At 51.9% G+C, this 22,079-nt stretch overlaps 1 protein-coding gene across 1 annotated transcript; it reads right to left on the bottom strand.

The window, feature by feature from the left end:
* Positions 1–2,406: 2,406 nt before the first annotated feature.
* On the bottom strand, positions 2,407–22,006 carry RSPH6A (radial spoke head 6 homolog A). The gene is made up of 6 exons (XM_012446672.2): positions 21,225–22,006; positions 18,587–18,824; positions 12,032–12,802; positions 8,844–8,988; positions 7,056–7,173; positions 2,407–2,803 (listed from the first exon to the last, which is right to left on the bottom strand). Exons 1-6 carry the CDS (start codon positions 21,872–21,874, stop codon positions 2,563–2,565), a joined length of 2,163 nt encoding a protein of 720 aa, XP_012302095.2. The 5' UTR covers positions 21,875–22,006; the 3' UTR covers positions 2,407–2,562.
* Between the last annotated feature and the right edge of the window lie 73 nt (positions 22,007–22,079).

Genomic DNA, 22,079 nt, shown 5'->3' with positions numbered 1-22,079 from the left:
ATCCCAACAGTTCCTACTTGTAGCCAGTGCTCCCCATGTGTGCTGAAGCCACCAGGCCCTATCATAGATCTTTCTAGTCTCACGTAGTCAATGGCCTCCCCTATTTCTCCCAAGGGCATCTCACACTTAAAAAAAAAATCCTGCCGGGCGTGGTGGCTCACGCCTGTAATCCAAGCACTTTGGAGGCCAAGGTGGGTGGATCACCTGAGGTCGGGAGTTCAAGAGCAGCCTGACCAACATGGTGAAACCCCATCTTAAAAATAAATAAATAAAAAATAAAAATCCTACAATAGTTCAGTCAGGGTGGCTCATGCCTGGAACCCCAGAATCCCAGCACTTTGAGAGGCTGAGGTGGATCTCTTGAACCCAGGAGCTCAAAACTGCAGTGAGCTATAATTACGCCACTGCACTACAGCCTGGGGGACAGAGCCAGACTCAGTCTCTGAAAAAAAAAAGAAAAAAGAATCCTACAATGAACTTGGTGTCTTACACTAAATCCTGCCCCTCTCTTGCATCTTAGAGCTAGCTCTGCTGTCCACTCAGTCAACCAGGCCACAAACCTGGGTGTCTTCCTAGATGTGTACCATTTGTCTTCACTCTGTCCTCACTTCCAGCCTCCAAGTTTTTGCATTTGACCACCTGGAATTCCTCTTTTTCAGTTCCTTGTTCTCTGAAGCCCTGATCTAAGCTCCTCCTCTACCCGAGCCCTTTCCGCACCCCTCACATCAACCTTGCCTCTTGGTCTCCCAGATTTCTGTCTCATCCCCACTTCTACCTTTCACTTGGCATGTACAGAGGTCTTTAGTCTTTCTTTTCTTTTTTATTTTTTGAGATGGAGTATCACTCTTGTCACCTGCTGGGCTGGAGATCAACAGCGTAATCTTTGTTCACTGCAACGTTTACCTCCCAGGCTCAAGCGATTCTTCTCCTTACCCTCCCAAGTAGCTGGGATTACAGGCATCCGCCACCGTGCCTGGCTACTTTTTGCATTTTTAGTAGAGATGGGGTCTCACCATGTTGACCAGGCCAGTTGCAAACTCCTGACCTCAGGTGATCCACCCACTTATGGGAGTGGCCTCCCTAAATGCTGGGATTACAGGCATGAGCCATCACGCCCAGCCTAGAGAGGTCTTTCTAAAGCATGAATATGATCAGGGCCCTCCTCTGCTCAAAACCCATCTGTAGCTCCCTAGTGCTCTCAGGACAAAGTTAAGCCCCACGTGATCTGGCCCCTGCCAACCTTTTTTCAATCTCATCTCTCACTACTAAGTCCTCACACTATCTACCACCTAAAATGAGGCTTGAAAAACTACGCCAACATATCACACTCTCTCTTGCCCTTGGGTCTTTGCACTTCTGTTCCCTATTCTTGGAATGCCTTCTCCTGTCCTTTTCTCGACCCTTTAAGAGTTGGCTCGTGATCTCTGTCAGTCCTCTGGGCTTCCCTATTTGGGCTGTCACTGTCTAGAGATGAGTCTTGCTCCTTATAGTGTTGTGAGGTCCAGGAAGGCAGGGCTGCAGCTGTCTGGTCACCTCTGTGTCCCCAGCACAGGGCTGGGCTGACAGGAGGTATTTCAGTAGTAGTTTGATGGCCAGATAAGTGAATAAATAAAACAGGTGGGGCTGGTCGCAGTGGCTGTATCCCAACACTTTGGGAGGCCAAGACCGGCAGATTGCTTGATGCCAGGAGTTCAAGACCAGCTTGGGCAACATAGTGAGACCCCATCTCATAGTGAGACCCCCCAAAAACTGAAAAAATTTAGCTGGGCATGGTGGCCTGTGCCTGGAGTCCTAGCTACTCAGGACTCTGTCTCTACAAAAAATACAAAAATTAGTGAATGTGGGCCAGGCGCTGTGGCTCACGCCTGTGATCCCAGCACTTTGGGAGGCCAAGGTGGGCAGATCACGAGGTCAAGAGATTGAGACCGTCCTGGCCAACATGGTGAAACCCTGTCTCTATAAAACTACAAAAATTAGCTGGGTGTGGTGGCACGTGCCTGTAGTCCCAGCTACATCAGAGGCTGAGGCAGGAGAATCGCTTGAACCCAGGAGGCGGAGGTTGCAGTGAGCTGAGATAGTGCCACTGGACTCCAGCCTGGTTACAGAGTGAGACTCCATCTCAAAAAAAATTAATGTATGTGGTGATGTGCACTCAGGAGGCTGAGATGGGAGGATTGCTTGAGCCCGGGAGGTTGAGGCTGCAGGGATCTGAGATTGTGCCACTGTACTCCAACCTGGGTGACAGAATGAGACCCTGTCTCAAACAACAACAAAAACCAAACAGGTGGGAGAGACTCAGTCAGGCAATGTCTGTGCCCTCTGTGCCTTCTGCAGGGCCCAAGAGCCCTGACTTGGAGTCCAGGTCAACAGACGTGGCAAACAAAGGAATGAATGGCTCATCCATAATGCCGTGGAGGAATTTTATTTGAGGCAATTGCCTTCCTCTTCTATCCCTGCCCTCTGGGGACAGGAAGCAGACAGTGAAAATATAATCCATACTAACTACTTACAAGGGGAAATCTGCTATCTACCTGCTTGGGGAAAGTGGCTATACTGAGCACCTCAGTCATCTGTCTCCTCACCCTCCTCCTCTTCCTCGTCCTCCTCCTCCTCCTCCTCTGTGGCTGCCAGGACTTGCTCCTGAGCTGCTTTCAAGGCCTGCTCCTCTTCCACTGTGGGGTCACTCATCTCCATGATCGCTGGGCCGCTGGGGTACTCTTGCTGAATGGGGGCTGACAGGGCCGGGTTGAAGTTCTCGGGGCTGTACTTGTGACCCCAGCCAATGTAGATGTTCTCAAACTTTCTGGAGAGGCAGTGAGACACTGTGAACTTCTCCTTCAAAGGCCCCAGCCTTGACTTCCTTTAAAGGTAGGACCCAGCTTGTGCGTAGCAGGATGGCAAAGTCGAGGATGGCAGGCTGAAATGTGCTCACTGGGTTTTTCTGTGTCAACCAGGCTGGATGCAAACTCTGCCTCCTGGGTTCAAGCCATTCTCCTGCCTCAGCTTCCTGAGTAGCTGGGACTACAGGCGCATACCACCTCACACAGCTAATTTTTGTATTTTTAGTAGAGACGGGGTTTCACCATTTTGGCCAGACTGGTCTTAAACTCCTGACCTCAAGTGATCTATCCACCTCATCCTCCCAAAGTGCTAGGATTACAGGCATAAGCAACCATGCCTGGACTAATTTTTGTATTTTTAGTAGAAAGGGGGTTTCACCACTTTGGCCAGGCTGGTCTCGAACTCCTGACATCAAGCAAGCTGCCCGCCTCCACCTCCCAGAGATTAAAAATTACCCAGTTGTGGTGGCACATGCCTATGGTTCCAGCTACTGGGGAGGCTGAAGTGGGAGGATTGCTTGAGCCCAGGAGTTTGAAGCTGCAGTAAGTTATGATCATGCCACTGCACTCCAGCCTGGGTGACAGAGTGAGAACGTGTTTCAAAAATAAATCGAGAAATAAGTAAATAAAATTTTTTTAGGGTCGGGCGTGGTGGCTCACGCCTGTAATCCCAGCACTTTGGGAGGCCAAGAAGGGTGGATCACGAGGTCAAGAGATCGAGACCATCCTGGTCAACATGGTGAAACCCCGTCTCTACTAAAAATACAAAAAATTAGCTGGGCATGGTGGCGCGTGCCTGTAATCCCAGCTACTCAGGAGGCTGAGGCAGGAGAATTGCCTGAACCCGGGAGGCGGAGGTTGCGGTGACCCGAGATCACGCCATTGCACTCCAGCCTGGGTAATAAGAGTGAAACTCCGTCTCAAAAAATAATAATAATAAAATAAAATAAAATTTTTTAAAAAATTTAAATTATAGGCCGGGCGCGGTGGCTCAAGCCTGTAATCCCAGCACTTTGGGAGGCCGAGGCGGGTGGATCACGAGGTCAAGAGATCGAGACCATCCTGGTCAACATGGTGAAACCCCGTCTCCACTAATACAAAAAAATTAGCTGGGCATGGTGGCGCGTGCCTATAATCCCAGCTACTCAGGAGGCTGAGGCAGGAGAATTGCCTGAACCCAGGAGGCGGAGGTTGCGGTGAGCCGAGATCGCGCCGTTGCACTCCAGCCTGGGTAACAAGAGCGAAACTCCGTCCCAAAAAAAAAAAAATTTTAAATTATTTATGTGACTCTTATTTAAGTGAGACATAATTTCATGTTGGATATCAGTTTATATTGTGACATTTTATTTGTGTTGGACATATTATGTGGGACATGAATAAAATGGTCTAGGTGCTTGGGACACAGCAGTAAACAAACTAGACAAAAATCCCTGCCAGGTGTAGCAGCTCAGGCCTGTAATCCCAGCACTTTGGGAGGCTGAGGCGGGAGGATCAACTGAGGTCAGGAGCTCGAGACCACCGTGGTGAAACCCCATCTCTACAAAAAATACAAAAATTAGCTAGGCGTGGTAGCAGGTGCCTGTAGTCTCAGCTACTCAGGAAGCTGAGACTTGAGAATCACTTGAACCCAAAAGGTGAAGGCCGCAGTGAATGAGATCGAGATTACACCACTGCACTCCAGCCTGGGCCACCGAGCAAGGTTCATTTAAAAAAAAAAAAAAAAAAGACTGGGCTCGGTGGCTCACGCCTGTAATCCTAACACTTTGGGAGGCCAAGGTGGGTGGATCACCTGAGGTCAGGAGTTCAAGACCAGCCTGGCCACCATGGTGAAACCCCATCTTATTAAAAAAAAAACAAAAAACAACTCCCTCTTGTTGTGCTTACATTCCGATAAGAGGAGATTGATAATGAACAAGGAGGTAAGCGCCCAGTCCTAACCCTGTCAATTCAACCTTTGTGCAGAATTTTAACTACAGAAGGAAAGAGGAATAAATGGGAGGAAAGGGAGGGGACTAAGAGGTAGGGAGAGAGGGACACAGAGGCCAATAAAGAGGAAGAGAGGGCCAGTCGCCTGTAATCCCAACACTTTGGGAGGCCAAGGTAGGTGGATCACCTGAGGTCAGGAGTGACCAACATGGAGAAACCCCGTCTCTACTAAAAATACAAAAATTAGCCAGACGTGGTGGCTCATGCCTGTAATCCCAGCTACTAAGGGGGCTGAGGCAGGAGGACTGCTTGAACCTGGGAGGCGGAGGTTGCAGTGAGCTGAGATCATACCATCGCACTCCAGCCTGGGCAACAGAGCGAGACTTCAACTTAAGGAAAAAAAAAAAGACAGAAGTAGAGGGAGAAAGAGCAAGAAGCAAGGTAGGGCAGGATGCGGAGTTTGCATGCAGGAGCAGTTTGGGTTTGACCTTATTTTTACATTCTTGATTTTCTGGAGAGAATTGTTTTCCTCCAGGACTTCCTTGGAGCCTTCAAAGGCACAGTTTCTTTGGAAGCCTTGTACTCCCTACCTGTCCTGGTTCAGGTGGCCCTTGAATCAGTAGCCTTGGCTACACCTGGGAGCTTGTCAGAAACGCAGACCTCAGGCTCCATCGCAGACCCATGGGACCAGAATCTGCATCCAAACCTGATTCCCAGGGGATTGCCACGCACTCACAGTAGGGAAACTCTGGTCTAGCATGTTCCTTCTGCCTGCTTTTCCCCATTATCTCTTCCTTTCCCTAAGAAAGAGGTAATGGGAAAAAGAAAAACTGCTTTTCCCAGGAATTCTTCCTTGATCCCCTCAAGACACAATACTTGGCCAGGTGTGGTGGCTCATGCCTGTATTCCCAGGACTTTGGGAGGCTAAGGCGGGTAAAGCAGGTGGATCACCTGAGGTCAGGAGTTCGAGACCAGCCTGGCCAACATGGCAAAACCTCATCTCTACCAAAAAATACAGCATTAGCTGGGTGTGGTGGCAGGCGCCTGGAATCCCAGCTACTCTGGAGGCTGAGGCAGGAGAATCGCTTGAACCTGGGAGGTGGAGGTCACAGTGAGCTGAGACTGCACCACTGCACTCCAGCCTGGGTGACAGAGATGCCGTCTCAAAAAAAAAGAAGAAGAAGAAGAAGAAAGAAAGAAAAGAAAAGAAAAATGCAACAATGGATGGGCACAGATTGCGTGGGGGACAGAAGAGCAGGTGGGTGGGTGGGGGCAGACCCTCAAGTTTGGGTCTTTTGCTTTCAGAGGGATGTTGGCATATTGGGGTATGGCCAGAAGAAGGGAGTTGGCAAAAGCAAACATGCCTCTTCCCAGCTTCCAGAGAAGGCAAAAAAAAAAAAAAAAAAAAAAAAAAATGCCAGGAATGTGTTAAAGTATCCAGATTACGTGCAATCCCACCATGGCTGTGATTCATATTGGAGCGAATAGTCCTGGTTCGCATTGAGATTAAAAAGGAAATTCTAGCCGGGCGCAGTGGCTCAGGCCTGTAATCCCAGCACTTTGGGAGGCCGAGGCGGGTGGATCACGAGGTCAAGAGATCGAGACCATCCTGGTCAACATGGTGAAACCCCGTCTCTACTAATACAAAAAATTAGCTGGGCATGGTGACGTGCGCCTGTAATCCCAGCTACTCAGGAGGCTGAGGCAGGAGAATTGCCTGAACCCAGGAGGCGGAGGTTGCGGTGAGCCGAGATCGCGCCATTGCACTCCAGCCTGGGTATCAAGAGCGAAACTCCGTCTCAAAAAAAAAAAAAAAAAGGAAATTCTAGGAAAAGTCGTCACGCCATCTGGTGGACAGAGCTGGTAGGTGCGCCTACCGCCAGCTGCAAACCCCGTCTTGCAGTGGAGCAGGCGGTGGCCAGGCGCCTGGTGAGGAAGGCTGAAGGACTGTGGGGAGTATGGAGCTGGGTGGGAGTTCAATGCTAACGCGGATCACCCTGCGAGAGTGTGTTGGACCCCTGGAACCATGCTGTAAAATTCTATTCTTGTGTCTTTTTGTTTCTTTTCTCACTCCCTCTTCACTGCCGGGACACAAGGCACCCACGAACAGGGTTGGGCTGGTTCCCAACACCCGTGAAACTCCTAGGAGCTGTGAGGGGGTCAGTCCTGGGGGCTTCCTGAAGGGGGCCCTCCCCATCTCTGCCCACCCTGGCGAGGTACCCAGCCCAACTAGGCCTCAAAGAAGTCCTAAAGGATCGCCCCGCTGGCAGGGGCTGGGAGAACACCTACTTGCCGCTGGCATAGGCATAGGCCCCGGGCCAGAGATTGGAGCGCACGACGGCCACCGAGTACTGTGGGCAGAGGCTGCAGGACATGCGCGTGGTCCAGGGTGACAGATGCATGATTTCTGTGGTGGAGAGGCAGCAGAGAGGGGCGGCAGGGTCAGGGAGGCCCCAGGCCCTGCACTGCACCCCATAGGAAGGCAGACAGCAATGAGGGAGGCCTGGAGGGTTATGAAGGGAACTACAGCGACCAATAGCTCGGGCTGTGGTGTTTGAACCCTGGCTGCAGACCACACTTTTTTTTTTTTTTTTTTTTTTGAGACAGAGTCTTGCTCTGTTGCCCAGACTGGAACGCAGTGGCATGAGCTCAGCTCACTGCAACCTCTGCCTCCCGGGTTCAAGCAATTCTCTTGCCTTAGCCTCCTGAGTATCTAGGATTACAGGCGTGTGCCACCACGCCTGGTTTAATGTTTTGTATTTTTAGTAGAGACGGGGTTTCACCATGTCGGCCAGGCTGGTCTCAAATCTCCTGACCTCAGGTGATCCACCCACTCCGGCCTCCTGAAGTGTGATTACAGGTGTGAGCCACCGCACCCAGCCTGGACCACTCTCTATGTGGCCCCAGGAAGCCAGTTCACCTGTCTGAGCCTCAGTAGCTGCACCCAGAAAATGGGGAGGTTCACCTGGCCTCTGTTGGAGGGTGGTATTGAGGCCTGATGACAGTGTCTGCAGCACATATGCTGCAGTGCTTGGCACCCAGCAGAGCCCCCAGACTGGGGAGCCGCTGTGATTCCACTTCTGGGTTGGCCATCGGTTTGGACCAGGGTGCAGAGGGGACAGGCTGGCAGGATCTAGTTTCAAATCCAGGACTTGTCCCCTTACCCACTCCTAGCCTCTCTCTCCACTACTCTGTGGGTGCCTGAGGCCCCAACCTTAGGAATTCCTGTCCATTCATCCAAAATCCAGTTCCAGGTTGGGCACATTGGTCATGCCTATAATCCCAGCACTTTGGGAGGCTGAGAAAGGTGGATCACTTGAGGTTAGGAGCTCGAGACCAGCCTGGACAACATGGTGAAACCCCATCTCTGCTAAAAATACAAAAATTATTTGGGTGTGGTAGTGTGCGCCTGCAATCTCAGCTACTCAGGAGGCTGAGACAGGAGAATCGCTTGAACCCGGGAGGTTGAGGTTGCAGTTACCCAGAGATTGCACCACTGTACCCCAGTTTGGGCGACAGAGCCAGACTCCGTCTCAAAACAACAACAACAGCAACAACAATATACACACACCCAGCTCCAGTCTTTTTTTTTTTTTTCCCTGAGACAAAGTCTCACAGTGTTGCCTGGGCTGGAGTGCGGTGGCGCAATCTCAGCTCAGTGCAACCTCCACCTCCCAGGTTCAAGTGATTCTCCTGCCTCAGCTTCCCGAGCAGCTGGGAGCCATGACACCTGGCTTATTTTTTGTGTTTTTAGTAGAGATGGGGTTTCACTATGTTGGCCAGGCTGGTCTTGAACGCTTGACCTTGTGATCCAATCCAGCTCCAGTCTTTAGGGAGGGTTCCCCAACTACATCTCCCTCCCTTCAGGCTCATGCAGGACTCAAAAGGCCATATCCTAAGGTCTGGGCCACTGCCACACGTCTATGGACATGTTCCCAGAACCTCCTGATGGGGGGTGCACTGTGAACCTCTGAGGCTGGGAGGGAAGGACGGGGGAGATGGACCCCAGCAGTCTGCCCCTCCCTTTCTTCCCAGCCCTTCCTGGCCAGTGGTGTGCAGGCTGAGAACGCTTCTTACCTGCATCTTCTGAAAGTGGTGTTAGCAGTGGGGGGCCCACCTCCTGCTCCACCTCCTCTGGCCCCTCATCCGCCTTCTCTTCCTCCTCCCCTAGGTCCTCCTCCTCCTCTGTCTTCTGTGAAGGGTTCACCCAAGTGCAGCGGCCCTGGGGGTCAGGGGAAGCTCAGGTAATACCCCAGCGTACGGAGCCCAGCCTGCACCCTGCAGGGAGGGGAAGGCCCAATGGGACTAAAGCATGGCCCTGTCCTCAGAGACGCAGGCATGGGCAAGAGGGCAAGATTTAGCTGCACAGTTAAGGGGAGGTGGGAAACAGGCCGACAGAGCTGCTATATTGAGATGAGGACTCCTGACTGTGCGACCTTCATTCACGTATTCATTCATTCATTGATTCTTTTTTTTTTTTTTTTTTAATTGAGACAGAGTCTCACTCTGCTGCCCAGGCTGGAGTGCAGTGGCATGATCTCAGCTCAGCTCACTGCAACCTCTGCCTCCCGGTTTAAGCAATTCTCCAGCCTCAGCCTCCCAAGTAGCTGGGATTACAGGTGCCCGACACCACGCCCAGTTAATTTTTTTTTTTTTTGAGACGGAGTTTTGCTCTTGTTGCCCAGGCTGGAGTACAATGGCGCGATCTCAGCTCACCGCAACCTCTGTCTCCCAGGTTCAAGCCATTCTCCTGCCTCAGCCTCCTGAGTAGCTGAGACTAGAGGCGCGCGCCACCACACAGGCTAATTTTTGTATTTTTAGTAGAGACAGGGTTTCGCCATGTTGACCAGGATGGTCTCAATCTTTTGACCTCGTGATCTACCTGCCTCAGCCTCCCAAAGTGCTAGGATTACAGGCGTGAGCCACTGCACCCAGCCACGCCCAGAATTTTTGTATTTTTAGTAGAAACGTGGTTTCACCATGTTGGCCAGGCTGGTCTTGAACTCCTGACCTCAAGTGATCCATCCACCTCAGCCTCCCAAAGTGCTGAGATTACAGGTGTGAGCCACCGTGCCCGGCCCACTCATTTATTCTTTAACATATATCTAATGAGCACCTACTCTATACAAGCACTGCTCTGGGTACTGGGCATACAGCCTTGAAGAGATCCCCAAAGCCTCCCCGCTTGCACAGCTGACATTCAGCAGTCCATAGGATCTCCTCTCTGCTCATCTGTGAAATGGGGGTGTCGTGGGTGCCTCTCTCATTGGATTGTTGTTGCGTTATATGAGATACCCAAGAGCCAATAAATGTTTTTGTTTGTTTTGAGACAGAATATCACTGTATTGCCCAGGCTGGAAGGCGGTGGCATGATCTCAGCTCACTGCAACCTCCACCTTCCAGTTTTAGGCAATTCTCCTGCCTTAGCCTCTCGAGTAGCTGGGACTATAGGTGAAAACCACTATGCCCAGCAAAGTTTTTTTTTTTTTGAGACAGAGTTTTGCTCTTGTTTCCCAGGCTGAGTGCAGTGGTGGGTGCAAGCCATTCTCCTGCCTCAGCCTTCCGAGTAGCTGGGATTACAGGCATGCAACACCACACCCAGCTAACTTTGCATTTTTAGTAGAGACGGTGTTTCATCATGTTGGTCAGGCTGTTCTCAAATGCCTACCTGCAGTGATCCACCCATCTCAGCCTCCCAAAGTGCTGGGATTACAGGTGTGAGCCAACTCACTCAGCCCAAGAGCCAATAAACGTTTGCTGAACGAATGGATGAACATAAGCGCAAGCTATAGCCAATTTCTGTGTCATCAACTCTGAAATGGGAATGATGGTTGTGCTCATCTCAAAATGAGTTACTTGGATTCAACAAAACAATGTAGAGGCTGAGCTCGATGGCCAGCACCTGTAGTCCCAGCACTTTGGGAGGCCAAGGCACAGGGATCACTTTGGAAGATGGAAAGAGCCCAGGAGTTTGAGACTAGCCTGGGCAACACAGTGGGACCCCATCTATTAAAAAAAATTAGTGGTGACAATACATGCCTGTGGTCCCAGCTACTCCGGAGGCTGAGGCGGGAGGATTGCTTGAGCCTGGGAGGTCAAAGTAGCAGTGAGTTATGATCACATCACTGCATACCAGCCTGGGTGATGGAACAAGACTGTTTGTTTAAAAGAAAAAAAAAAAATGGACCAGGAGCTGTGGCTCATGCCTATAACTTTGGGAGGCTGAGGCAGCAGATTGCCTGAATTCAGGAGTTTGAGACCAGCCTGGACAACACAGTGAAACCCCGTCTCTACTAAAATACAAAAAATTAGCCAGGTATGCCAGCGTGCCCCTGTAGTCCCAGCTACGTGGGAGGCTAAGGCAGGAAAATTGCTTGAACCCAGGAGGCGGAGGTTGCAGTGAGCCGCGATCACACCACAGTCCTCCAGCCTGGCCGAGAGTGAGAATCCTTCTCCAAAAGAGAAAAAAAGAAAAAAAATGCATCTGTCCCCAAAGGTTTCTGATGGGATTATCCACCAATATCTGTTGAACCAATGAATGAATGAATTGATGAAAGAATGAATGAACGGATGAATGAATGAGCAATGCCTAGCAGAGAGTAAGAACTTGATGTCAGTATTTTTTTTTTTTTTTTTTTTTTTGAGACGGAGTTTCACTCTTGTTACCCAGGCTGGAGTGCAATGGCACGATCTCGGCTCACCGCAACCTCCGCCTCCTGGGTTCAGGCAATTCTCCTGCCTCAGCCTCCTGAGCAGCTGGGATTACAGGCACACGCCACCATACCCAGCTAATTTTTTGTATTTTTAGTAGAGACGGGGTTTCACCATGTTGACCAGGATGGTCTCGATCTCTTGACCTCGTGATCCACCCGCCTTGGCCTCCCAAAGTGCTGGGATTACAGGCGTGAGCCACCGCGCCCGGCCAGTTTTTTTTTTTTTATTTTTTTGAGATGGAGTCTTGTTCTGCCAGGCTGGAGTGCAGTGGCGACATCTCGGCTCACTGCAACCTCCGACTCCTGGGTTCAAGCAATTCTCCTGCCTCAGCCTCCCGAGTAGCTGGGACTACAGGTGCACGCCGCCACACCTAGTTAATTTTTGTATTTTTAGTAGAGACGTGGTTTCATCATGTTGGCCAGGCTGGTCTCGAACTCCTGACCTTGATCCTCCCACCTCGGCCTCCCAAAGTGCTGAGATTACAGGCATGAGCCACCGCACCCAGCCTGACGTCAGTACTGCAGGGTCACGCCCGGGCTCCCGGAACTCACCTGCGGCAGGATATGCTGTGTGTGATGCACCCAGTTGGCCATGGAGTCGATCAGCTCCAGCACGGGGATGCCCTCGAAGTCGGGGTTCTCCTCGTAGGAGTCGCGCCCAGCACCACCTTCCTCCTCCTCCTCGCCCTCCTCCTCGCTAAACTGGTAGAAGCCCAGCGGGCTGATCTGAGTGGCGGCCGATATGCGGGCGATCTGGGCCCGAAGGTAGTTGGCCTCGTTGCCCGGGAAGGGAGGGTAGCTGACAACCGGTGCGTCCAGGTAGCCTGTGAAGAACTTCTTGATCTTTCGGGCGTTGACGATCTGGGCCGGTGTGACGTGGGGCAGGCGCGTCCACGGCAGGCCCGGCTCGTTGCACACAAAGTATAGATACTTGTTGGCGCCCGAGCGGCTCTCCTCCTTGGGGATCACAGGCGGCGGCTTCCACGTGGGCTTAGGGATGAAGTCCACGGCCTTCTCCTCGTCCTCCTCGCCCTCCTCCTCACCGTGCGCCTCCAGGACCTTGGCGCCCTCCATCACCTCCTCGACCTCCTCCTCCTCCTCCACCACCTCTTCCTCGCCCTCCCGGAATTCCACCTCAGCCACCAGGTAGCTGCGGTTGATTCCCAGGATCTTGCCCCAGAAGCGACAGGTGTAGATGGGCTGCTGCTCCACCAGCTGCTTCAGGGCCAGGAAAATGCGGAAGCTCTCGTCGGCGCTCAGGCCCACGCCAGCCTGCTCGAAGTAGAAGGCAGTCTCCATGATGCTGGGCACTGGCGTCTCCCCCTGCAGCAGGGTAGGGTGGAGGGCAGAGGGGAGAACGCTGAGGCTCCACTTCCTAGCCTCGCTCTTAAAGATTCTTCTAGAGTCAAGAGAGGCCGGGGGCAGTGGCTTACACCTGAAATCCCAGCACTTCAGGAGGCTGAGGCAGGTGGATCACCTGAGGTCAGGAGTTTGAGACCAGCCTGGCCAACATGGTGAAGCCCTATCTCTACTGAAAATATAAAAATTAGCCAGGCCTGGTGGTGGACACCTGTAATCCCAACTACTCAGGAGGCTGAGGCAGGAGAATCATTTAAACCCAGGAGGTGGAGGTTGCAGTGAGCTGAGATTGCACCATTGCACTCCAGTCTGGGCGACACAGTGAGACCCTGTCTCAAAAAAAAAAAAAAAGAAAAAAGGCCTGGTGTGATGGCTCATGCCTGAAATCCCAGCACTTACGGACACCAAGGCAGGCGGATTACCTCAGGTAATCCAGGAGTTTGAGACCAGCCTGGTCATGATGGTGAAACCATGTCTCTACTAAAAATACAGTAATTAGCCAGGCGTGGTGGTAGTTACCTGTAATCCCAGCTACTCATAAGGCTGAGGCAGGAGGATCGCTTGAACCCAAAAGGCAGAGGTTGCAGTGAGCTGATACCGCACCACTGCACTCCAGCCTGGGTGACACAGTGAGACTCTGTCTCCAAAAAAAAAAAAAAAATGAGAGCGAGAGACCTAAAAGATTTTGTAATTCAGCTGCTCAGGCCACTCATGCTGGCCAATGAGATGTAGAGAAAGCCCTTGGACAGGATGTCCCTGATAGAGAAGAAAAGGCAAAACCACACTAGGAGAAAATCTTCTGCCTTTTGTCCTTCCCTATTCTTCCTGTCTGGAATGGTGATGTAAGATCTGGAGCCACAGCAGCTACCTTGGGACCATGAGGCAACACATGGGAGACAAAGTCCTACACCCTTAATGGTGGTGGAGCTGAATGGTGGATATTGCCTGATCCCCAGTAGCATCGCTCAGCTGCCTTACCCACCTTGGCCTTCTTGCTCCTGTAACAAAGAACGCACTTTTAGTCATGATTTCTGTGACTTGAAGCCCAAAGCACTCCTAACACGTACTCCATATTTCACAGAAAGTTAAGGGAGAAGACAGGTCGGGAATGGAGGAGTCAGTGATGTTAGAGAATGGTGGTAAGTCCTGCCCTCACTGCCTCCATCTACACCATCTGCTTGATTCACACAGCCAGAGGATGGGTGGGGTGGGGGAGGAGAAGAAAAGGAGAGGAGGAGGAGGAGGAAAAAGAGGAAGGAAGGAAGGAAGGAAGAGAGAGAGAGGCTCAGAAAGGGATTGAAAGCAAGCAGGCTGAAATTAGAAGCCAGCAAAGTTTTGGCTCAGAAACCAGGGGAAGAAGTGTGATGTACATCTGCATAGGCCACAGACCAATGTCCTTCCCTTTCCCAGGGAGATACCTGCCAGCCCCTATCCATGTGGCCACAAGGCTGTCTCCAACACTTTATTATCCAACTGGTCCCAAATCTTTATTTATTACTATTATTATTATTTGAGACAGAGTCTTGCTCTGTTACCCAGGCTGGAGTGCAGTGGCATGATCTTGGCTCACTGCAACCTTCACCTCCTGGGTTCCAGTCATTCTCCTGCCTCAGCCTCCCCAGTAGCTGGGATTACAGGTGTGCACCACCAGGCCCAGCTAATTTTTGTGTTTTTAGTAGCGATGTGGTTTCATCATGTTGGCCAGGCTGGTCTTGAACTTCTGACCTCAAGTGATCCGCCTGCCTCAGCCTCCCAGAGTGCTGGGATTACAGGCGTGAGCTACCGCACCCGGCCTATTATTATTATTTTTGAGACAGAGTCTCACTCTGTCACCCAGGGTGGAGTGCTATGGCATGATCTTAGTACACTACAACCTCTGCCTCCTGGGTTCAATCAATTCTTCCCAGTAGCTGGGATTACAGGCTTGAACCACAATATCTGGCTAATTTTTGTGTTTTTAGTAGAGACGGGGTTTCATTATACTGGACAGGCTGGTCTCAAACTCCTGACCTCAAGTGATCCGCCTGCCTCGGCCTCCCAGAGTGTTGGGATTGCAAGTGTGAGCCACCGCACCCGGCCCCAAGTAGGTCTTTTCTTTTGAGATCAGCATTAACTGCCTGCCCTTGGCTGACCTGACCTGGCCAGAGAAACACATGACTCAAACCAGGGGGACCATCTGCTCTCTTGCCAGAATTTGAAATCAGGACAGAGAGAGAGGAGCTGTGGAAGGCAGAATAGCGGCCACCGCTCCACCACCTCTACGATGTCTGCGTCCTACTTCTCAGAGCCTATGAATACGTGCCTTTCATGGCGGGACTTTGCAGATGGGATCAAGTTGAGGATCTTGAGATTATCCTGGCGTATCCATGTGGGCCTGATGGAATCACAAGGTTCCTAAGGCTGGGCGCAGTGGCTCAGGCCTGTAATCCCAGCACTTTGGGAGGCCGAGGCGGGCGGATCATAAGGTCAGGAGTTCGAGACCAGCCTGGCCAACATGGTGAAACCCCATCTTTACTAAAAATACAAAAATTAGCCGAGTGTGGTGGCAGGTGCCTGTAATCCCAGCTACTCAGGAGGCTGAGGCAGGAGAATCACTTGAACCTGGGAGGCGGAGGTTGCAGCGAGGTGAGACTGCACCATTGCACTCCAGCCTGGGTGACAGAGCGAGACTCCGTCTCAAAAAAAAAAAGAAAATAGAAACAATTGGCTGGGCGCGGTGGCTCACACCTGTAATCCCAGCACTTTGGGAGGCCAAGGCAGGCGGGGATAACAAGATCAGGAGATCAAGACCATCCTGGCTAACATGTGAAACTCATCTTTACTAAAATACAAAAAACTAGCTGGGTTTGGTGGCAGGCACCTATAGTCCCAGCTACTTGGGAGGCTGAGGCAGGAGAATTGCTTGAACCCAGGAGGCGGAGGTTGCAGTGAGCCAAGATGGTGCCACTACACTCCAGCCTGGCAACAGAGTGAGACTCTGTCTCAAAAAAACAAACAAAAATTAGCCAGGCATGGTGGCAGGTGCCCGTAATCCCAGTTACTGAGTAGGCTGAGGATGAGGCTTGAACTCAGGAGGCAGAGGTTGCAGTGAGCTGAGATCATGCCACTGTACCCCAGGCTGGGCGACAGAGTGAGACTTCATCTCAGAAAGAAATAAATAAATAGGCTGGTGTGGTGGCTCATGCCTGTAATCTCAGCACTTTGGAGGTCAAGGCAGGTGGATCACCAGAGGTTGGGAGTTTGAGACCAGCCTGACCTACATGGAGAAACCCCATCTCTACTAAAAATACAAAATTAGCTGGGTGTGGTGGCACATGTCTGTAATCCCAGCTACTTGGGAGGCTGAGGCAGAAGAATGGCTTGAATCTGGGAAGCAGAGGTTACAGTGAGCCAGGATCGTGCCATTGCACTCTAGCTTGGGCAACAAGAACAAAACTCGGCCCTAAAATTAGTCTAAAATTATAGATGTGGCCGGGTGCATGGCTCATGCCTGAATCCCAGCGTTTTGGGAGGCTGAGGCAGGCAGATCACTTGAGGTCAGGAGTTCGACACCAGGCTGGTCAACATGGGAAAACCTTGTCTCTACTAAAAATACAAAAACAAAAACTAGCTGGGCGTGGTGGCATACACCTCTAATCCCAGCTATTCGGGAGGCTGAGGCAGGAGAATCACATTGAACCCGGGAAGTGGAGGTTGCAGTGAGTGGAGTTCACTGCTCTCCAGCCTGGGTGACAGAGTGAGACTCCATCTCAAATAAATAAATAAATAAATAAATAAAATTATAGACGTGAGAATAGTCAAGTACTTGAGGTTCAGTGATGGGGAGACTTAAGCTACCGAAACAGCGACACCCGGCATGAGCTGCTGTCAGCAGTAAACAGGAGGCTCTCAGAGCAGGAAGCCATCCACAGAGCGAAGGCCGGGAGCAGAGACCCCAGCAGAAACAGAAGGTGCAGGAGGCATTTCAAAACTGTGTGGGGTGGGAAGGAATGCTTTATCGCCTAAACGCCGTTGAAGGTCCTGGCTAGCTGTCTGGAAGATAGAGAACGAGGGAAATAAGAGCCTTGCCTTACACTAGACAGAAAAAAAAAATAGAAAATGCCAAATCACCCATTTTTTATAAGTCATTTCCTAGAAGCATTCACAGGCCACAAAGCCCCCAATTTTGCCCTTCCACAGACCCCAGATTAAGAACTCCAGCTCTTGGCCAGGTGTGGTGGCTCATGCCTGTAATCCAACACTTGGGGAGGCTGAGGCAGGAGGATGGCTTGAGGCCAAGAGTTCAAGACAAACCCGGCCAACATAGCAAGACCCCATCTCAATTATTTATTTTTATTTATTTGTTTTGAGACAGAGTCTTGCTCTGTCACCTAGGCTGGAATGCAGTGGCACAATCTCGGCTCACTGCAACCTCTGCCTCCTGGGTTCAAGCAATTCTCCTGCTTCAGCCTCCCGAGTAGCTGGGATTACAGGTACGTGCCACCACACCCAGCTAATTTTTGTGTTTTTAGTAGAGATGGGGTTTCACCATGTTGGCCAGGCTGGTCTTGAACTCCTGACCTCGTGATCTGCCTGTCTTGGTCTCCCAAAGTGCCAGGATTACAGGCATGAGCCATTGTGCCCAGCCCTAACTTAATTAATTTTTTTTTTAAAAAAGGGAAAAAAAACAGAACTCTCCAGCTGGCAATTCTGAATGTCTCAGTGATTGGCTCTGTGTGCAGAGAGTAGCAGCATGTAGCCTGCATGGCTGGTGCTTGGGTAACAGGGTGAAATGAGAGCACACTCCGGAAGCTCTTAGCACGGGACCAAGCAGGTGTCAGAATTATCATAGAGTCCACAACAAAAGTTTGTTGAACAAGTGAAAGAATGCTTGACCCAAATTTTAAGCATTATCTGATTGTGGGATTGTGAAATTAAATACAGACAGTCCCAGACTTAAGATAATTTGACTTAGATTTTTCAATGTTAGGGTGGGTTTTTCAGGGTGTTAAAGCATTTTTGACCTATGAATTTTAATTTTATTTATTTATTTATTTTTTGAGACAGAGTCTCACTCTGTCACCAGGTGCCAGGCTGGAGGGCAGTGGCGCAATCTTGGTTCACCGCAACCTCCACCTCCCAGGATCAAGCAATTCTCTTGTCTCAGCCTCCTGAATAGCTGGGACTACAGGCGCACGCCACCACGCCTAGCTAATTTTTGTATTTTTTGTAGAGACTGTGTTTCACCATTTTGGCCAGGATGGTCTCGATCTCTGGACCTCGTGATCCACTCGCCTCGGTCTCCCAAAGTGCTGGGATTACAGGTGTGAGCCACCGTGCCCGTTATTATTTATTTTTTAGGCAAAGTCTCACTCTGATGCTCAGGCTGGAGCGCAATGCCTCGGTCTCGGCTCACTGCAACATCTGCCCCTCAGGTTCAAGTGATTCTCCTGCCTCAGCCTCCTGAGTAGCTGGGATTACAGGCACCCGCCACCACGCCTAATTTTTGTGTTTTTACTAGAAGCAGGGTTTCACCATGTTAGCCAGTCTGGTCTCGAACTCCTGACCTCATGATCCACCTGCCTCAGCCTCCCAGAGTGCGGGGATTACAGGCCTGAGCCACCCCGCCCGGCCAAGACTGAAGTTGTTTTGAGACTGGATTGTGGAATGCTGTCGTTTGCCTCCAGGCCTTGGCACAGGCTGTGCCTTAAGTAAGCTTGGGCCCCCGCCCCCATCCCGCCACCCGCCTCTCCTGTCTGGCTCACTCACCACCTCCTCCTCCATCTCCTGTTCGCCTTCGGCACTGCCTCCCACCCGGGTGAACAGCGCCTTCTGCTTCTCTGCCATCTCGTAGGTGGGCTGCATCTCTGGGTCGTCCCACAGCGTGTCCAGCTTGGGGTGGAACCACTCCCACTGCGTGGTGCGGTTCAGCGACTCCAGGACGGACAAGGGGTCCTCGGGCCGCTGGTTCAGGATCTTGGTCAGTAGGTTCACCAGGTGCTCATACCTGCCTCCCGCAGGAGGAGTGGGAGGAGGGGGACATCACTCACTCAGCTCACTGAGCCGGCTGCCCTGTGCCTGGCCCTGTGCCTGCTGCTGGGGACACAGGAGGGAACAGAAAGGTCCCTGACCAGGTGTAGCTGATTTTTTTTTCTTTTTTTTTTTTTTGAGACAGAGTCTCGCTCTGTCACCCAGGCTGGAGTGCAGTGGCACCATCTTGGCTCACTGTAACCTCCGCCTCCTGGGTTTAAGCAATTCTCCTGCCTCAGCCTCCTGAGTAGCTGAGATTACAGGTGTGCACCACCACACCTGGTTAATGTTTAATTTTTAGTAGAGATGGGGTTTCACCATGTTGGTCAGGCTGGTCTTGAACTCTTGACCTTGTGATCTGCCTACCTCCCAAAGTCCTGGGATTACAGGCGTGAGCCACTGTGCCCAGCTGACAGTCTTATGATGGAGACTGACACTAATCAAACAAGCAAAATATATATAGTGTGTCAGGCATGGGGTGGTAATTTCTAGGGTGACACATAAAGTAGAGAATGGGGCCTAGGGTGCCAGGGATGGAAGAGGGTTTGCAACTTTATTTTATTTATTTATTTTTGAGAGGTTGGAGTGCAGCTGCATGACCTTAGCTTGGTGCAGCCTCTGCCTCCTGGGTTCAAGCGATTCTCCTGCCTCAGCCTCTGAGTAGCTGGGATTACAGGCATGCACCACCACACCTGGCTATTTTTAAAATTTTTTAGTAGAAACGGGATTTCACCATGTTGGCCAGGCTGGTCTCAAACTCCTGACCTCGAGTGATCCATCCACCTTGGCCTCCCAATGTGCTGGGGTTGCAGGCATAAGCAGGGTGTTAAATGGTTCAGGCCAGGTGCCTTGAAGGCTGTGGTGAGGAGTCTGAGTTTCCCACTGTGGGCAAAGGGGAGCCATAGCAGGTGCTGAGCATTGGAGGGATGGGGCCAAGCTTTGTGTTTAACAAGAACCATTACTTCATCAACCTCACTTCTCCTGCTTCTCCCTTTTCCTCCCTTGGTTCCAGACACCCCCCCCTCATTGCTCCTCAAAGACAGCAAGCCTGAGAGCCTTTGCATTTGCCATGTGCTCTGCCTGGCTCACTCTTCCTTCAGTTATCTGCAAGGTGCCCTCCCTCGCCTCCTTTGGGGCCCTAATCAAATGTCACCTCCTCGGAGAGGCCTTCCCTGACCCACACAATTTTTTTGAGATGGAGTCTCACTCTGTTGACCAGGCTGAAGGGCAGTGGCGTGATCTTGGCTCACTGCAACCTTCGCCTCCTGAGTTTAAGCAATTCTTCTGTCTCAACCTCCCGAGTTGCTGGGATTACCGCCCCACGCTACCACACCCTGCTGATTTTTGTATTTTTTAGTAGAGATAGGGGTTTGCCATGTTGGCCAGGCTGGTCTCAAACTCCTGAACTCAGGTGATTCGCCTGCTTCGGACTCTCAAAGTGCTGGGATAACAGATATGAGCCACCGCACCTGGCCAGACCCACACTATTTCACATGTGTTCCCAGCCCTCTTAGCCTCCCTTATTTTTCACTTGAGCCCCCCTTAACTTCAGTTTATCAGTTTTTCTGTTTCTTGCCCACTCCCCTAGAATGAGAGCTTCCTGGGTATCTCATGGAGGCTGACAGCGGTGCATTGGGACTGCAGCTAAGTGGCTTTGGCAACTGTCTTCCTCAGGCAGGGAGGCTTCGTTGCTGGATAAGAAGAGAGTCTTGGGAATTGGGCTGGGTGCAGTGGTTCATGTCTGTAATCCCAGCACTTTGGGAGGCTGAGACAGGGAGATCACTTGAGGTCAAGAGTTCAAGACTAGCCTGGGCAACATGGTGAAACCTTGTCTCTACTAAAAATATAAAAATTAGCTGGATGTGGTGGAGTGCGCCTGTAATCCCAGCTACTGGGGACGCTGAGGCAGGAGAAATCACTTGAACCCAGGAGGCGGAGCTTGCAGTGAGCCAAGATTATGCCACTGTGCTCCAGCCTGGGGAACAGAGTGAGACTATGCCTGAAAAAAATAAAGGAAGAGGGCCTGGGGAGCCAAATCACGTGTTCTGGAACCCTGACTCTGCCACATCCTAGCTGTGTGGTTTTGAGTAAGCAACCCAACTTGTGTGTCTGTCTCCTCCTTTGTAAAGCAGGATGAGCAGATGTGCTCATCTCAGCTGAGAATTAAGTGTGAGTGTGTGCAGTGCCAGCATATGTCTGATTAGTAAATGCTAGCTGTTGGTGCCATTGATTCCGACTCTGAGCTGAACTAGAGGCCCGGAGCAGTCACTGGTTTTCCATGAGGGACATCCCTTGTGTGACTGACTGAGGCAGGGCCTTGGCTGGGGCTGCTCCCTGCCTGGGTCCCTCACCGGCCCCACTCCTGGCCCCTGCTCACAGGCTGAGGTTGCAGTTGATGCTGGTCTGCAGCAGGTAGGCCTTGGCGTTCTGCACGGCCAGCTCCAGCGGCTCCGGCTCGGGCACTTCGGCGCTGTATTGCCGGAAGCCCAGCTCAGAGCCCGAGAACTGAAGGGCAGGGTCGTCTCTTCTGTAGGGCCCATGCTGGGCACTTTCGTAGATCTGGTCTGTCTGGTAGAGGTTGAACTGGTCCAGGGGGCTGACCGGGGGCTCCTGGAAGGTGGAGTCCAGTTGCTGGAACAGGCCGCCTTGGCCCTGCTGGAGCCGCTGCCGTATTAGGCTGGTGGTGCCCTGGGCAGCCTGGACCCTGCTTTCGTCTGGGTAAGGCTGGGGCTGGAACTCTGAGGGAAAGCCCGAGTTCATGGATGGGTACTCCGTGCCACCCAGCTGGGCTTCCTCAGCCTGGAAGGCCTGGGGCATCAGGAAGCTCTCCTGTTGGGAAAGGCTGCGCCTCTGTGACCAGCCCGGGGCGTTGTGCTGGGCGTCTGGAGGCATCTGCCGCCCCTCCTCGGGGTCGGCTGCCAGGGGCTGAGCTTGGCCCCGACTGCGCCGTCTTTCGGAGGCCTGAGAATTCCTCCGGCTCGGGGGCTGCTGGGGAAGGGACTCAGGGTAGGGCGGCAGGTCCCCCATGGCTCGCAAGGAGGCACAGCCCTCTAGGAGGAAGGCTTGCAGACAGGGAGGCCGAGCGAGCCGCCCGTTGGCACCGCAGGTGCAGGTTTCCGAGCATTGGAGGGGAGCCGTTACGGGGAGGGCACGGGGAGCTGGGCCAGGGTGGGTTCCGCGCCGGCTCTGGGCGCGCACTCCCGATCCCGCGCAGCCCATAGCTGACGTCGCG

Source organism: Aotus nancymaae, unplaced genomic scaffold, assembly GCF_030222135.1.
Source record: "Aotus nancymaae isolate 86718 unplaced genomic scaffold, 86718_ANA_hifiasm-v0.15.2.pri h1tg000028l, whole genome shotgun sequence".
Lineage (NCBI taxonomy): Eukaryota > Metazoa > Chordata > Mammalia > Primates > Aotidae > Aotus > Aotus nancymaae.
The sequence above is the reverse complement of the archived record's forward strand: the minus strand, read 5'-3'. Positions and strand labels throughout refer to the sequence as shown.